We start from the raw sequence: 15,807 nt of genomic DNA on the forward strand, positions 1-15,807 counted from the left end.
TTCTGTTACTGCAACACTAGATAAACTAAAACACCCACTTTCTCACTTCCCCAGTTGCAAGTCCTGTTTTATGTGAGTGAAGTTCACCTTTTCCATTGGGAAGACCCCTGCTCTGATAAAAGCTGCACTCTTTTTGGCTTTGGCTGAGCAATGTAATGGAAGATGCAATAAATTTGGACTTCGAAAAACTGAATCATGAATTTTGTGCGAGAACATTGGTGGTTCGGGGGTAGAATCCTCTCCTTCCGTGTGGCAAAGCCAGGTGCAGTTGCTAGCCAACCTACCTCGTGCACAGCCACCACCGTCTGCCAGCGGAGGCTTGCGTGTTGCTATGATGCTGAGCAGGTTTCAGCAGAGCTTCCTAAGATGGACCAGGAAGAAAGGCCTGGTGATCTACTTCAGAAAATCAGCCGATGAAAACATTATGGATCACAACAGCCTGACCTGCAACTGACCATGAGGCTGGCACAGGGCGGGGCAGCATTTCGTTCTGTTGCTCGTGGAGTCTCCATGAGTTGGGGGCTGCGAACAGCAATGATGAGTATAAAGCCTAGCGGGATTTACAGATACATGCATGATTAACTTGCTAACAGTATGTCAGAATGATCTGTGAGAAACAAATGACAAGATGCTCAACATTGTTAGTCGTTAGGGAAATCAAACTAAAACCACAATGTACTACCTCTATACAACTATTAAACAAAAGACCAAACCCATTGCCTTCGAGCCAATTCCAACTCATAGTGACTGTATAGGACAGAGTAGAAAGAACTACCCTATAGGGTTTCCAAGCTGTAATTGTTATGGAAGTAGACTGCCACATCTTTCTCCCGTGGAGTGACTGGTGGGTTTGAACTATGGGTTTGAAGAAATACAAATATTTGTTGTTGTTAGGTGCCATCCAGTCAGTTGTGATGCATAGTGACCCCACGTACAACAGAATGAAACATTGCCTGGTCCTGTGTCATCCTCACAATTGTTGCTATGCTTGAGGCCATTGTTGCAGCCACTGTGTCAATCCATCTCATTGAGGATCTTCTTCTTTTTCATTGACCCTCTTCTTTACCAGGCATGATGTTCTTCTCCAGGGACTGATCCCTTCTGATGCCATGTCCGAAGTATGTGAGACGTAGCCTTGCCATCCTTGCTTCTAAGGACATACAAATATTAGAATGTCTAAAATTAAAAAGACTGACCATGCCAAGTATTGGTGAGGAAATGGAGCAACTGACATTTTCATGTATTGTTGGTGGGCATATAAAATGGTACTACTGAAGACAGTTTGGCAGTTTCTTTAAAAAAATGAAACTTAGAGCTACCGTATGATCCACTCCTATCACTCTTAAGTATTTACTCAAGATAAACGAAAGCATATGTCCGTACAAAAACTTGTCCACAAATACTCCTAGCAGCTTTTTTAATCACAGCCCCCAAACTGGAAACAACCCAAATGCCCAATGAAAGGATAAACAGATTGTGTTTATTTATAGGTATATCCATACAATGCAATACCACTCGGCAATAAAAAGAATCAACTATTGTTACATGCAATAACGTGGATAAATCTCAAAATAATTACGCTGAGTTAAAAGGGTCAGACAATAAGGTAAGAGATTCTCAGGAACTGAATTAATATAGTATCCGCAGGAATGAGAAGGAGAGAAAGAATTTGAGAGTTACTTCACAGAATTGAGCAGACCTGGTTTTGGGAGGGTAGAGAAAGAGGGAACATAGACGCTGAGGTCTGTCTCTAGTTTGAGTTTCTCTATGTGGCTTCTCACCTATTTGGAGCTAAGGATCATGGGAAAGATGGAGCTTAATCATGAAAGAAACAATGAACTAATTGTTTTATGTTGAGTCTATGGTGCTTCCACGATCCCTAAGAAGAGATGTCCAGTAGGCAAACCATCAATATTTGACTGTTCAAAGAAAATAAACCAACATCTTAGCTTTTGAAATAAATACAGGTATAGATAGCTAATGAAAATGTAATATTATTGAGAGCAGTTAAAGAAGAGAAGGAAGTTAGCATAAAGAGGTGGGTTTTCTAGAGCCATTTTCCTGGATAAGAGGGGATAAAATATTGAGGGCAAGGAGAGAGGGAGGAAACAGACTGTGATGAGATACATCCAGGAAGAAGAACAGGAAGTGATTTGGAAAGCAGTACACTTTGTGGACACACTCTAGCAAATCTTAATTTGTGTGCCTGAATCTTTCTAGTCACTTGTTGCAAATTCTTTAGTTAATTGGAGTTCATAAGGGGTTGTGTCAATTGTGGTCAAGGCCGTAGGCTCTGGAGTCACAGATTATATTCCTATCTGACCTTAATAAATTATGTAAATGGTTGCAATAAATTATGAGCATCTGTTTCCTTATATGTAAAATGGGAATATCAGTTTCCACCTCCTAAAAAAACCCCATTGTCATTGAATCGATTCTGACTCATAGCAACCCTATAGACAGAGTAGAACTGCCCCATGGTGTTTCCAAGGAGTGACTGGTGGAGTCAAGCTGCCAACATTTTGGTTAGCAGCTGAACTCTTAACCACTGTGCTACCAGGTCTCCTCCCACCTCTTAGGGTTATTGTATTAATAGATTTAAGATAATGCGATTTAAAAAGTTTGAAATAAATTGTGTACAGGAAGCACTTAGCGTTGCTTCTAACCTATATTAAAAAATATATTAAGGGCTCAATTAATTGGCCTCCCCCCCTTTTGCTTGTCCTCTTTCTTCTCCTTCTTCTTGTATTATTATTATCAGGCATTTACCTTATTGTCAGTGGTGACTGGAAAAAGCGTTAACCTCCTAATCAGCCATTAGAGAAGGACAAATTTTAATGGTTCTTACCAGAAGTAATCACAGTGCCACCTCTTCCACATGTGGGGCTTTCTCCCCAGGTGACTTGTGTGTGCTATTTCATTAGTCTTCTTTCACATGGCATGAAAAAAGAGCATGGCTTAGTGACTAAGCAAAGAAATTAAAGTTTTGTGACTTCGGTCCTGCCTTTGCTCCAATTTCCTTATGGTTTAAGACAAGTAATTTAAATTTCTCGCACCTTAATATCTTTAGCTGAAACAAAAATGAATAATAATAGTCACATAGGGTTATTGTTGTTATCGTTAGTTGCTGTTGAGTCGGCTCTGGCTCTCGGCAACTATGTGTAACGAAACAGAATGTCGTTCGGTCCTACACCATCTTCATGATTTTTGGTACGTGTGTCCATTGCTGTGGTGATTGTGCCAGCTCATCTCATTAAGGGCTTCTCTTGTTTTCACGCACCCCACTTTACCAGTAGGGTTAGTAGAAATATCTACATAGAAAGCATTCAAGTTTTAACCCTATGTGAGTAGAGAACTTAGAAGAAGCAAAGTGGATGGCATACATTAGTGTATTGTCTGTAGATGTGACATAAAGGCTATAAGAAACTTAATGCCATATTAATATTCATTGATATAGCTATGTTTGGAAAAAATTGTCATTTGTCTTCCCCATAAAGTGTGCTTTCAATCATGCTTTATTCCACCTGATAACATAGACGCTACCAGCCCAAATCTCCGTTTGCATTAATTTCAACAATAATGAATATCTTTCCATTTGAAGTCAGCAGGGTTTCCCTTATCTTGTTTCAGGCTTTGTGGATTTGACCCTCCATGATCAGGTACACCTTCTGGAATGTGCCTGGCTAGAGATTCTGATGATTGGTCTCGTCTGGCGCTCAATGGAGCACCCAGGAAAGCTCCTGTTTGCCCCCAACTTGCTGCTGGACAGGTGAGTGTCCTGGCTGTGGCTTGGGGAAAGAGCTCCCTTTATAATCACCAGTTTATTCATGAAGCCGTTGCATTCAGTACTTTATTACGTAATAAAGTCCTAATACAATTGTCTTAGTCACCTAGTATGGCTGTAATACAAATACTACAAGTGAATGGTTTTAAAGAACAGAAATTTATTTTCTCACAGTTCCTAGGCTAAAGTCCAAATTATGGTCTCAGCCATGTCAATTCTGAGCCTGTTTCCCAGTTCTGGTGTCTGGCAGTCATTCTTGGAATTCCTTTGCTGTCCTGACGTGTCATGTCTTCCCTTGTGTGTGTGTGTTTGTCTATTCTGGTCTTATGACTCAGAAGTAATTAAACTTAGAACTTACCCTACACTGTTTGAATTTCAACTGTAATTGATGGATTATATTAGATTGCATTGTGGAAGTTGATTCCAAAAACCAAGAAACCAAACCTGTTGCTGTCGAGTCGATTCCGACTCATAGAAACCCTGGTGGCGTAGTGGTTAAGTGCTACAGCTGCTAACTAAAATGTTGGCAGTTTGAACCCACCAGGCACTCCTTGGAAACTCTATGGGGCAGTTCTACTCTGTCCTGTGGAGTTGCTATGAGTCGGGAGTTGATTACATCAGATAATATTACGCTATATTATGTTACATTACATTCAGGAAGGTGATCTGCTCTACCTAATGCCAGTTGATTTAATCACATGTAGCTACTTCATGACAACAGACTAGACGAGCGTTTGGCCAAACCACGGGGAATCATAGCCTAGTCAAGTTGACACGTTAAATTATTGCAACAACTAACACAACTTTATTAGATTTGTTTACTTTATAAATGGGTAAATTTGAGTGATGTGGGTTATTCAAGTTCACAGAAAGCTAAGGATAACTTTCCTAGACATCTTCTCAGAGGAGCTTTATTTTTCCTATTACTTTTTTTTTTTTACAACTATAAACTGTAGTTTTCTAACCCCACGTTTACCTTGTCTTATATAAAAATGATGAATAACCTCCCTTAATTAAAACCTTTTTTGGGGGTCCAGATGCATCCAAACCACCATAGTCTTCATTTCGTTCTCCAATGTTCCCATCATTAAAATGAGGAAATTTGACGAGAGAGTTCCAAAGGCCACATCCAGGTCTATGAATCCGTTAAAGTGATTTGCTTACTTTAGAAAATGAAGAGTTTCTAAAGATGGAATGTGAGTCTTATTGTTCTTTCTTTTTCAGTCATTGCTTAGGGCAGTAGAATTTATTCAATAGCAGCTACCACCGATGGAGTCCCTACTGCTGAGATAAATGCTCTACCTGTATTATCTCATTTAATCCTCACGGCATTCCTAGGATTAGGCGAATGATCATCCACAGTTTGTCAGAAAGGAAACTAAGACTCAGAGACAGCCTGCTACTTGCAGCAAGCAGAGAGCTAGTTAATGGCAGACAGGATTTGGATTCAAGACCTTCCTGACTCTGGCACATTCTATTCACTGCTGTCATGGGCACACATTCTTCTCACTCTTTGGTGTTCAGTGAGGCCTCCTTTGTTTTGCCTCTTGATTCCAGGTATACCTGTCTTTGTGGACTGCATAACAATTAGGATGGAAAGGAACATCTTATTGTTTCTTGCAAACTTATTTTGCCTGAGTTCAGCAGTGCCAGGCTGCTAGGTGACCCACATTGTTTCTCTGCACATTCCTTCGCTTCAGAGCATCACACTACCTTTCCCTTTCGTGTCCTGTCCTGTTCCTGGGCTCCCCACAACTGCCAAGCCCCCTGGACCAGAGCTATGGCAAAATTAATGGGAATGATGGCGAATTCTGCTAGGTGTTGGTTGCTATTTCATCATTTTGTGTTAATACAGCATTTGAACAGCAGCGATGACACTATTCAAGGTAGATTTTGCTGCTGTAGAATATTCCAGTTTTATAGTTTCACAAAATTATTAAAAATGACCACTGGTCTTGATCCTTAGAACTGCACTTACGCCATATTCTGCCAGCCTTTTAGAGGATGTCTTTACAGTTTTCCTTTCCTTTTCTCTTTTTTTTTTTCCTTTTCAGCTCATTACTCCTTTGCTTTTCTTTTCCCTTATTTTTTTTTCACCCCCATCCTTTCTTTTATTTTCTTTTCTCTCAGTACTGTGCTTCTGTGATCAAGTGATATCAAGTTTGCCAGTGAAAGTAGTAAACCACATATAACATTTCCTTTTTACAGATTGGTACGTGTCTTGAATGTTAGACATTTCTTGGATGTTCTTAATTGTACTGGTCTGCACCATGATTTACAACTTGTTCCTTGTCTGTCTTCTTGGATGTGTACTTGCTAAGGATAGTCAGCAAATCATTGCATTTTGGATATGAAAGGAACTTCTGACATTATCTCAGCCCAGTGGATGCATTTTACCCAAGAGGTGATATTACTTAATGACTTATCAGCTACCTGCCCCCTCCCCTCCCCTCCCCTCCCCTCCCCTCCCCTCCCCTCCCCTCCCCTCCCCTCCCCTCCCCTCCCCTCCCCTCCCCTCCCCTTCCTTTCCAATTCCATGTACTTTCATGTATATCACTGCAGTGTGGGTGACTGAAAGTTGCCTTATCCAATTCTACTTTCTACAGGTCCAGATTTGAAGTTCCTGCTACCTCTAGACAGCGGTTTCTCAACCTCTGTGCTATTGACATTTTGGGTTGAATAATTCTCTGTTGTGGGTGGTTGTCCTATGCATTATAGGATGTTTAGCAGCATCTTTGTCCTCTACCCACTAGATGCCACTTCCATGCCCCTAGTTATGACAACCAAAAATGCTTCCAAACATTGCCAAATGCCCTTTGGTGGGGGTTGTGTAGTGTCAAAATTGTCCGTGGTTGAGAGCCACTGCTCTAGGCTTTCCTACTTGAATGTCCTGTAAGGTCTTCAGACTCACCATATCGCAAGCAGAATACAGGCAATCCCTGGATTATGAATGAGTTCTGCTCTTAAATCTATCTTTAAATTGAATTTGTGTGTAAGTCAGAGCAGTTAGGTATGGTTCATATCTAACTTCAGCTAGTCAAATGTCTGTCTTAGTAGTGTACCTTTCTATGCATAAAAAAATTAAGGAAACACTTCCAGGTACACTAAAAAGTCTTTAATATAATACAGTAATAATAATGCCTTGATGTGCATCGCAAAGTAGTGCCCGTTTGTTGTTACGAACCATTGTATGTATCTCAAATTTTTAGTAAAATAGGCTTTATGGGGTTGGTTCCTAACTGTGAGTTGTATGTAAGTCAGACGTTTGTAACCTGAGGACTGCCTGTATGCTATTTCCCTCACCAAGTCTGTTTCTTTCCTTTTGTTCTCTGTCTTAGTGACATCAACATTCACTCCCCCTTTTGTTCTCTGTGTTAGTGACATCAACATTCACTTAGGCATTGAAATTATAAAGTTTATGTTATTCACTTCCCCCGTGAGTTTAAACTTATCCAAAGACTTTGTCCATTTTCCTTGGTTTTTGAGAGATAACCAACCTTTAAAACCTTGGAATTTCCTCCGTGATTGAAGTGTCTTTGATGAGGCTTCTAGACTACACCTGAGGGTTTATTTTAAGGAGGTGACTTGAGTGGGAGCTGGACAGGCCAGAAAGAGCCCCTTGTGATATCAGCACAACCTCAAGAGAGGGAGGTTGATTCAATCAATCATGCCTATATAATGAGGCTCTTGACATGGAAGCTTCATGAGCCTCCTGGTTGGTGAAAGACATTAATGGACGTAGGAGGGTAGCATGTCCCTTTTTGAGACATGGAAGATCCTCTCTGGGAATGCTCTCAGACCTCACTTTATTTGTCTCTTGTATCCATTTTTCCAGAGTAAAACTGTGATCTTAAGTGCTTTCCATGAGTTTTGTTAGATGTTCTAGTGAATTGTCAAACCAAAGGATTAGCAGGAGCCAGGTCAGAAGTGAGAGGTGCTGGGGATCCCTGAGTTTATGACTGGTACCCTGAATCTGTAGCCATCAGGACAGAAGTGAGGGAAAGCTGGAGGCCCCGAACTTATGCCTGAAACCCTGAAGGAATAGTGAGAGGGCCCCAAATTTATAGTCAGCAGGTCTAAAACAAGGGTGTCGTGGGGATTCCCAAGCTTGCAGCGGGCATCTGAGGCCTTGGGCAAACTACGAGCTTTAACTTATGAGATCCGGGTGGTTAGGGTCAGAAACGAGGTGCTGCCTGTGCTGCTGCTATTAGAACACAAGTGAAACAGAGGTGGTTGTTAGTTGCCATCAAGTTTGCTCTGATTCATGGTGACCATATATATAGTGAGACCTGTGAGAGCCAGAACTCAGCGGGACTGCCTTGTCTTTCTGGATCTCACAGGTTTTCTGCCTTTGGCAGGATGCAGTCACCGCTTTTCCATCCTTCTCTATTTAGTGGAAAGTATTTGAGTTTTCCTTCTCTAACAGCTTTCCACCTTACATAGGTTTCAGCTTTCACAGGTTTTACTGCGTAACAGAATGAAACGTTGCCTGGGTCTGTGCTGGAGAGATGGTATGTTTAAGTCCACTGTTGTGGCCATTGTGTCAGTCCCTCTCATTGAAGGCTTCCCTCACTTTTGCGGACCCTCCACTTTAGCAAACATCATGTCTTTCTTGATGATGTGTCCAAAGCAAGCACGCCAGAGTGTCACCATCCTGGCTTCTAAGGAGCATGCTGGTTGTATTTCTTCTGAGACTGGTTTTTTTGTTCCTCTGGCAGTCCATTCACTATTCTTTAAAACAGAGAGGAACAGAATTAATGAACTGAATTGATCCGATGTCAGAGAAGTGGCGATTTGATTTTTTCTACAGATACCCTCTCCGTATTATCCAGTTACCTATCAAATAATTTCTGATTATCTTATGAAACCCAGACCTCCTCTTTGTCTCAATTCTATGGCCCTAGCACAGGTTCTCACTGTCTCTTCCCAGCTTATTGCCTCTTAACTACTATCTCTTACTTGGCTTCTGTCTTCTGTCCCTCCTTCCTTCAGTTCATACCCTCCAGTGTTGCCAGAGACATCTTTCTGAGGAGCAGCTGTGCTCATGACACTTCCTAAGTCAACTTTCATTGACTCAGTTCTTTAGAAAGGTACTGTGTAAACTTCTTATTATGATAATTATGAATGCTGGGTTTTGTTGGGTTATTACAAGCATTATAAACCCAAACATCTGCATAGCCGGTCAGATAATCCAAGTGTGGAAGGCCAGTGGGGTGAGCCCAAAAGGGTATTAGGGTGACCTGGTGAACTCTTGTCCAGGCTAAAAACACCATGGGCTGAATTCAACCTGAGAGCCATGAACTTAACTTCAAACTTCAAGTTCTTCCTCCACTGCTCCTTCTCCTGCACCCGATTCCCTGCTCTGCTTGACAACTAGCCAGGCCTCAAAGATGTCCTGCTTCCCTCTGCTGCCTGGAAGACTGTCTACCATTAGTATCCTTGTCAGAATCATATACATGTTAGATGCCACTCTTCACTAAAACCTTTTTTCAACCTCTCTCTTTTCTTCAGAAAGGAAGTAACCTCTCTTTTTGCCAAATTCTAATTGAATTTGATTTGAACTTCCAATTAAGTAAGAGTCTTGTTCTGCCATATATTAGTTTATGATTGTATGTCTTATCTTTGCTACCAGCTCATAAACTCCTTTTGGCCAGACAGCAGATCTTGTTCATGTTTGTATCACTGCCAGTGTATAGTATGTCCCATAACCAGAAACCAAACCAGTTGCCATTGAGTCAATTCTGACTCATGACAACCCCACATGTGTCAGAGTAGAACTGTGCACCCTGTGGTTTTCAGTGGCTGTGATCTTTCAGAAGTAGATCACTAGGCTTTTCTTTTGAGGTGCCTCTGGGTGGATTTGAACCACCAGTCTTCTGGTTAGCACCCAAGCACTTAACTGTTTGCACCACCCAGGAACTTCTTTGGCTTCCATAGAATTTAATAAATTTTGGTTAAGTTGCACTGGCCAAGGTCACCCAGTTAGCTGTGACAGAATTGGCGGATGCATCCACTGCCCCTGGGAGTCATTTCAGTTGTTCTTGTCATCAGACTCATGTACTTCTCGTTCATTACTACTTGTCAGTTCTTGGCTCATTCCCTTAAAGACTTTGCAGGTGTTAACATCTGTCTGAATTGGAAGGATTTACTTAATGGTCAGTTGTATTTGGCTTATGCTGATACTTCTTATACTCCAAGCCTATTATGCAAATTTTAAATTCCATAAGGGAATGTGCAAAGGATCTTAGACTCAATATCAAGTAAAATTCTCAAGATCTTAATACATTTAATAATACTTAGGTACACATTAATGATTAGAAAAGTATATAAATTAGATATAAAAGTATATAAATGAAATATTTAGTAAAATTTTTATGTAAATATAAAAATAAAACATGCTATATAATGCAAAATGTTCTACATATTTATAATCATTAACGTGTACGTGAACACCATGAAATTTCAGTATTTATTAACATGTACCTAAATATTATTAACTTTCAATATTATTACATTGCTCCCTTAGTGTTTGAGGATAATTGCTTTTGATGACATTGATTCATGCATAAAAGGGGTGAACAACAGCCCAGTTGAAATTTTATACTTCTGGAAGGTGGCTGTTGAGTGAAAGTTGAGAACACTGCTTTTATTTTTACCTTGCAGACTCTAAACCCCTGCGATCAAATTGAACTCTGATTAGCATAAGTCACCCTGACCTTCCTATGGCTCTTTTCCTATCACCTTGTACATAGTAAACATTTTTATTAACAAAATATCTGTGAGATTCAAAGTCAAATAGTTGATTGAGGGCCAGGGGGCAGAAGATGAATGTTGGCTTTCTCATTTTTATTATAGCTTAGGCTTTGTGACACTGCCTTTGAAAAGTCAGCCACTTCCGTAGGCTATTTACTTTTGCATGTTGCTATTGTTATTGCCGTCAAGTCAGCTCTGACTCATGGTGACCACATGTATAACAACAAAATGGTGTCCAGCCCTGCACCATCTTCATGATCATTGGTATGTTGGAGTCCATTGTTGCAAGCTTTGTGTCAGTACATCTTACTGAGGGTTTCCCTCACCTTTGCTGGCTCTGCACTTTACCGAAGATGTTGTCCTTCTCCAGTGCTTCTTCTCCATCTTAATGATGCATTCAAAGTAAGTGAGTCGAAGTCTTGGACACTAATTCAGTTTTCGTTGGCCAATCTTTGTAAGTAGATCTGTAGGCCTTCTTTCCTAATCTGTCTTAGTCTGGAAGCTTCACTGAAACCTGTCCACCATGGATGACCCTAATAAAACCCTACTGGTATTCAAAATACTGATGGCATAGCCTCCAGCATTATAGCAATGCACAAGCTGCCAGAGTACAACAAACTGACAGGTGGGTGTGGTACTTTTGCATGTTGTTGTTGTTGTTAGGTGCTGTCAAGTCTCTTTCTACTTAGAGCAACCCTGTGTACAACAGAACCAAACACTGCCCGGTCCTCCACCATCCTCACAATCATTTTTATGTTTGATCCCATTGTTGTAGCCACTGTATCAACCCATCTTGGTGAGGGTCTTCCTTTTTTTCACTGACCCTCTGCTTTACCAAGCATGATGCCCTTCTCCAGGGACAGATTCCTCCTGATAACGTGTCCAAAGTACGTGAGACGAAGCCTCTCCATTCTTGCTTCTAATGAGCATTCTGGTTGTACTTCTCCCTAGAAGACTTGTTTGTTCTTTTGGAAATCCATGGTATATTCAATATCCTTTGCCAACACCATAATTCAAAGCCATCAATTCTTCTTTGGTCTTCCTTATTCATTATCCAGCTTTCACATGCATATGAGGTGATTGAAAACACATGGCTTGGGTCAGGTGCACCTTAGTCCTTAAAGTGACATCTTTACTTTTTAACACTTTAAAGAGATTTTTTGCAGCAGATTTGCCCAATGCAGTGTGTCATTTGATTTCTTGACTGCTGCTTCCATGGGTGTTGAACAGGGAAAACAGAAAGCCTGAGGGCAAATAGGTAGTTTTGTAACTCATGAATTACCAAATTGATAACTGAAGACAGGGTTTTATCTGGAATTGATTTATAATCATGTCCTGTTCTCCCGAACCTCTATTGCAGATCTAGGCATTTGTACCTTACAAGACCATCAGGAGGCTAGAATTTACAGGGGTCTTTTCCTGTAATTACTTAGATATTAGTATTGGCTAGTGGGGCTTAGTGATTATAGGAATATGAAATGTGCTGGGTTGCTGTCCCATCTTTGTGAGCAGCGGACATATTTTCTATCTCGTGTCCATTTAAAGAGAGTTATTGCTTGATTTACTCCCTGATGGCAACTCAGGATATCTTGATTCTGGTAGTCTCGTAGGCTAATTTTATTTGCCATGCTTGGCCTACCCACAGTTTCCATTTCTTCCCTGCCTCCTGCAGCAGTGAGCTCCAAGCACTTATTGCAGTCGTCTCTTCCTGTGAAAACCAAGAAATAAAGGTTGTTATAAGGTTTAAATAGGAACGCAGTAAGTTCTCTTGGTTGGCGTGTGTGTGTGTGTTGTGTGTGTGTGTGTTTTAAGAGGAAAGTTAAAGATAATAAGAACGCCTGTGAAAGTAATCAGGAAGTGGAGAAAACTTGTTTTCCATTCTAGCACCTAATCCTTTGGTGTGTTTTGGCATGAGAAAACACAAAATACGCCCTCTGTGTCGACTGGGAATGTGTCTCTACAGTTAGTCCTGAGTGAGCGTACTGAAAAAATATAGACAGAAAACAAAAGCAAAAGGGTTCAGCATATATCGTTCCTTGTGGGGTCTCTTTACTTTTCCAGGAGGGAGTCAAATTCACTATAGCTGGAAGACAGATATGATTTTAGAGGAAACAATGTAAATTGCCTGTTCATGAGACTATCCAGTTTCCAAGGGACTGTCTAATTCTGTGCTGCTGGCGCCATCCGTGCTAACAAATTTTGAGAAATATTTGCGGATTTCTCTGTGAAGCCAAAGCACTCTCTTTCTACTTCTGTTTACTCTCAGAGAAATAAAACTATTCATACATCTGAAAAACAGGGACTAATTCGACAAGCTGAATATTCCCTCTACCAAGCCTTTGGCCAGAGGGTTGTTGATCTAGCTCTTTCCATTGCTCCCGCATCAGGAGCCACTGCCTTCAGGAAACAGGACTGAACAACACAAAGTCCTTTTACTTGTAGGCAATGGAATAAGTTCTCTTCCTTATTCCATTGCCTACAAGTAAAGAGAACATTTTGCCACTTCTACTAAATAGCAGACTGTTTTCAGGTGATAAATTCATTTTAAATTGGAAAAGTCATTTTCTAGAAGCATGGATATTCTCATTTTAGATTATTTATTATAAGTATTTCAGAAAAAAAACATGCAAATAAGCAATACTTTTGGCAACACTTAGCATTTTTCTGTATAAAACTTGATGTAAGGGTTTTTTTTTGTTTTTTAATTCGTATCTTGGAAGAATCAAAAACCAAAGTTCTGAAATCAGTTTGTGAATTGAGAAGGGAGAAGGTCATCAATGTGCATGTGTTTCTTGGGCATGAAGAGAGGGACCTCCCTTTGTTTTCCTTTTTTAGACATCTTCCCTGTGAAAAATGTCCATTACCCTCAGAGGAGCATTCTATTAGCTGGGGGAGGAGGTTGAGGGAGCAGGTGCTTCACCCGTCTGCCGAATGAGCCCTGGGCGGGAGATGTTGGAGTTTCTTTCACCAGTAGCTTTGCCAGATTCCTCTGAAACATCCCACAAGCTCTTAGGCTGAACACACTCGGGTTTGCATGCCCACTGACCCATTCCTATCTCAGAACCTTGTTCATAAGCTGTGGCTTGTGGAGTTGGGGGCGGGGATGGGGAAGGAAGACAACATTTATGCAACTTCCTGAATGTGATACAACACTGGTTTTTTTTTGTTTTTGTTTTTAATGTGTATGGCGCTGGGCTGGCTTAGTTTCTACACTATATTTCACTCAATGTTTGAGAATAGAGGTAGCAGAGGGTTTTGCTAGCTAATATTCCGCCTCTGCCTCAGCTGGTTCTTTCCAATTCTGAGCTCATAATGACTCATCAGCATGTGCCAATTGGTTGATTCTTCGAAGTCTTTGGTTTAACACCTTGACAAATCCTGGGAATATGAAACTGTAAACTGTAAAGAGAAAAACTGAGGCCAAAAGAAGGAAGAACTAAGCTAAACTATTACTGTTCCTGCCACCTCTGATTGAAAAAAAAAAACAAGAAGAAAAAAAAAAAAACCCATTGTTGAGTCGATTCCGACTCATAGAGACCCTATGGGACAGAGTAGAACTGCCCCATAGGGTTCCCAAGGAGTGGCTGATGGATTTGAACTGCTAACCTTTTGGTTAGCAGCCATAGCTCACCATAGCGCTTAACCAGTGCACCACAAGGGCTCCCCTCTGATTGAAGGGGAGTTGAAATAACCATTGAATTGTACACTTCAAACGAGCAGATTGTGTAGTGTGTGGGTTATACCTCAATAAAGATGTTACACACACATACACTCACATAAAGCACAACAAATATCTATTGGAATTTCAGGAAAAGTCAATTTGATGTACAAGGCCATCAATACCATGAAACTGCTTCTAAGGGTTCTGTTGGAAAAAGGTAAAAAAACAAAAAAACTCAAACCAAGTTTTCTTCTTCAAAACAAAGTGATTAAACAGCTCTTTATTATAAAGCTTACTAAGCCCCAAGTCTTCAAATCCCCAAGTAATTAAACCTGTAAACAGTAAGAATCCACTCAATGTGAAAGTACTCCAGAGAAAAAGGCATAATTCCAGCCAAGAATTAACCCCCTGTAGGATAATTTGACTTTTCTTACATTTTTACCCTGCACATTGTTTTTGCAATTGCCATTTATGATTAACAATTAAACATCAGCTGAACTGAATTAAAATATAATTTAAATAATACTTGAGAGCATTTTATTTTAAGGTATGTTAATATTATTTATGTTACACATACTGTACGAGGATAATCAGTAATTCCTCTCTTGTCTCTGCCTCCATTACATCTACCCCTCCATAGACGACATGAGAAAGATCTTAATTTGTTTTAATAAGAATGCCGTTAAAATTCAACAATAAAGGGAGGTGGCCAGCTTCAAGCCTGTGTTAGTTAGGATTCAGTCTAATTCAACTCGATAGTATTTATTCAGCACCATCATGTCCATAGGGTTCTGCATGATGCTGGAGGATAAACGGAAGACGTGTAAGCGGTAGAACCTTCCCTCAGGGAATTTACTGTCAGGAGGTGGAGTGTTATTAGTATGCAAATGAAAACAATCAAAAGAGAATATTATAGGCATGCCCCTACCACCCCTCACATAGTTCATGTCTAGGTTATCTTCCTCAACACTTTCTGATGACTAGGGATTCTGATTGGAAACCAATCCCTGGCTTACACTTGCATTTATATACCAATTTACTCTTGAGATTTACATGCAGAATTGTAGCATAACTTTTTTTTTTTTTTTTTAAATACTTACTTAGGAAACCCTGGTGCACAGTGGTTAAGTGCTAGGGCTGCTAACCAAAAAAGTCAGCAGATTGAATCCACCCGGTATTCCTTGAAAACCCTGTGGGGCACTTCTGCTCTGTCCTATAGGGTCGCTATGCGTCATAACCGACTCAAGGGCAACGAGTTTGATAATTACTAAGGAGCCCTGGTGGTGCAGTGGTTAAGTGTTCTTCTGCCAACCAGAAGGCCAGCAGTTTGAATCCACCCTGTGGAAACCCTATGCGGCGGTTCTGCCCTATCCTACAGGGTCTGTATGAGTCAGAATCAACTCAAGGGCAGTGGGTTTGATTTTTTGCTTTTTTATACTTATTATTGAGCCCTGGTGGTGTAGTGGTTAAAAGCTTGGTTGCTAACCAACAGGTCAGCAGTTCAAATCGACCAGCCACCCCTTCACAACCCTATGGGGAAGTTCTACTGTGCAGTGTCGGGTCGCTATGAGTCAGAATCAACTCGACGGCAATTGGTTTGATTTGGTTT

General features: G+C 40.7%; 1 protein-coding gene across 2 annotated transcripts in view; it reads left to right on the forward strand.

Annotated features, from left to right (window-relative positions):
- ESR1 (estrogen receptor 1) overlaps positions 1–15,807 on the forward strand; it is a 506,164-nt gene that overhangs the window by 404,494 nt on the left and 85,863 nt on the right. For both annotated transcript variants that reach the window (XM_064292339.1, XM_010595835.3), the window contains one exon: positions 3,631–3,769. In XM_064292339.1, the coding sequence (XP_064148409.1) occupies positions 3,631–3,769 (139 nt within the window). The remainder of the gene's footprint in view (positions 1–3,630; positions 3,770–15,807) is intronic.

This window comes from Loxodonta africana, chromosome 1 (assembly GCF_030014295.1).
Source record: "Loxodonta africana isolate mLoxAfr1 chromosome 1, mLoxAfr1.hap2, whole genome shotgun sequence".
In the NCBI taxonomy this organism is placed as follows: domain Eukaryota; kingdom Metazoa; phylum Chordata; class Mammalia; order Proboscidea; family Elephantidae; genus Loxodonta; species Loxodonta africana.